The following is a 2,663-nucleotide window of genomic DNA, read 5'->3' as shown; positions in this document are numbered from 1 at the left end:
GGTAAGAACCTCACTTCTTGCATCTGAAGAAGTGAGGTTCTTACCCCCGAAAGCTTATGCTCCCAATACTTCTGTTAGTCTTATAGGTGCCACAGGATCCTCAGTTCTCTGAAAATAGCCACTCAATGTGCAGCAGCAGCTGTCAAAAAAGCTAACAAAATGTTAGAAAGCATTAGGAAAGGGCTAGATAATAAGACAGAAAATATCTTAATGCCACTATATAAATACATTGTACACCCATATCTGGAAAAATATGTGCAGTTCTGGTCACCCCATCTCAAAAAAATACATTAGAATTGGGAAGAGTGCAGAGAAGGGCATCAAAATGAGGAGATTAAAAAGATTGAAACTGTTCAGCTCAGAAAAGAGATGACTGACAGGGGACATGATAGAGGTCTACAAAATCATGAATGGTGTGGAGAAATAGACTAGGGAAGTGTTATTTATTCCTTTGCATAACACAAAGGGGCTCACCCAATGGAATTAATAGACAGCATAACAAATACTTCTTCACACAACACACACTCAATCTGTGAAATTCATTGCCATGGGACTTTGTGATGGCTAAAAATATAACTGAGTTAAGAAAACATCTAGATATGTTCATGGAGGATAGGTCCATCAATGGCTATTAGCCAAGATTGTCAGGGATGCAACCCCATGCTCTGCTTGTCCCTAAACCTCTGACTGGCAGAAACTGAAGCTGGATGAAGTGGATGGACCACTCGATCAATTACCCTGTTCTGTTCATTCCCGCTGAAACATCTGGCACTGACTAGTTGGAAGTCAGGATACTGTGCTAGATTGGTCTGACCCAGTATAGCTATTTTTATGTTCTTATGTTCTTAACAAAACCTGCATTGATTACACCGGAAGAGCCATGAAGGCCAGCATTCCAGCAGATTGTACCACTATGGGCACAGGGGCTTAAGGCAATGATATTTTGAGTAGTATCCTGAGTTCCTTATACACCATCACAAATTTATTCACACACCCAAGAGTAATACATGTTTCATGTTTGCATCAGTAGCCAACCATATGAGGATAAGCTGAGTCCCTCTTTACAGTTGCCTTAGAGCAATGTTTAAACATGGTTCTGACTAAACTGTATTAAAACACTGTTTGTCAGGGGCAAATGAAAATTTGGGCTATAGCTTGGTTGTGAAATCATGTTTCTGAAAAATAGTCTAAACTGATTTTGGCCCCATCCAGACCAGCTACTCAGCAAAACTGTGTTATAAGAAGATTAGCAACAAGTGTACCAGAATTCTGTTTTTGGTTGCATTGTTGTAAATCCAGAGCTGCTCCCTTTTTTGAGAACAGAATTTGGCCCATTGCTAAAAGTCCACTTCTTAAACACAGATATGAAGCTAGTGTAGACTGGCTTTTAGAAACAAGTTGCAAATCCTGTTTTGTGCACATTCCTCTTGCAGTAATTTGTGATGGGTTTTTGAACAGATCTGAGGTAGCTGTTCTGGGGCTAGTACACGTATCAGCTGGATTTGGCCCTTCCACAGTCACTATGCCATTATTTCATCGATATGCAGGATTCCTACAGATACTTTGTGTTCCAGCCTTATTGGAGCATATCTAGTCAGGGGCTCAGACCTCTGGGGAATTCTGGAAGCTATCTGTTTCTATAGTAAGTTACTACAGAATCCTTCATTTTACACTATGTAACAGAGGGGAGTACATGTACATAAGAAGGCTTTGTTACAGCAGAAAATATATAGGACATACTTCTAACAATAAAAAGCTATCTGCACTGATGAATATTTATAATAAAGTTAGAAAGGAAGAAAGAATATAAAAATGATGGGAGACAAGGAAGATACGAGGATATCCCTTTTATAGGATTTCCTATTTTTGAATCTTCTGTTTTTCCCAACAGGTGTGAACCTACTAGCATTCATCATAATAGTGTTTTCATATGTCAGTATATTTTACTCCATTCAAAAAACTGCCCTTCAGACATCAGAAGTAAGAAGCAACATTCACATGGATGCTTCTATGTACTTCATACCAAAAGAAAATGCTGATTATCTTCTAAAGTTCTGTATTTCATTGTGATTTTTTCTAGGCACTGTCACTTTCTGGATAGTGATATTTATTCTGCCAATAAACAGTGCCTTAAACCCAATTCTTTACACTCTCACCACCACTTTCTTTAAGGAGAAGTTAAAGCAGTTACTGCAGAAACATCGAAGGAGGTCAGTTTTCAAAAATGACAGAAAAAGCTTGGCTACTTCAATAGTATGGACAGATGATTCCTTAATTCCTGCCTCCTCTCTTAGACTTGGATTTTTAAACAAATAACTTTTGGGGGCTGAGTCAATAAGTTAATTTACGAATGATGGTTTCTCAGCAAGAGCATGAGACTTGGAAGTACCAAAATTAGTTATGTTAATCTTTTTGAGATTCATTTTGAAATGTCTTTGTCATTACCATCTTTGTATTCATCTTCCTGTAAGATAAAATGACAGCTGTTGCTTTTATCATTTCAGTTTCATGTAAAGGTTTCAGTGCAATCACACTGTGTGTTGGGGCTGAAAATAATGAGGCATTTTCATTATTCATCCCTCTCCCCATGAAGCCCTAATTCCTGATGGAATGGCAGAGACTAAATTAGCTTGTCCTTTCAGACACTAAGTGGTGCGGGAGGG

At 38.4% G+C, this 2,663-nt stretch overlaps 1 protein-coding gene across 1 annotated transcript in view; it reads left to right on the top strand.

Annotated features, from left to right (window-relative positions):
- The window catches only part of RXFP2 (relaxin family peptide receptor 2), a 37,458-nt gene extending 35,142 nt beyond the window's left edge, over window positions 1–2,316 (top strand). The window contains 1 exon segment of the mRNA XM_034778580.1: window positions 1,892–2,316. Coding sequence (XP_034634471.1) covers window positions 1,892–2,316 — 425 coding nt within the window.
- Window positions 2,317–2,663: the final 347 nt, after the last annotated feature.

The sequence above is a fragment of the Trachemys scripta genome, chromosome 1 (genome assembly GCF_013100865.1).
Source record: "Trachemys scripta elegans isolate TJP31775 chromosome 1, CAS_Tse_1.0, whole genome shotgun sequence".
NCBI classification, from domain to species: Eukaryota; Metazoa; Chordata; order Testudines; family Emydidae; genus Trachemys; species Trachemys scripta.
Note: the sequence above shows the minus strand (reverse complement) of the source record. Positions and strands in the feature narration are given on the sequence as shown.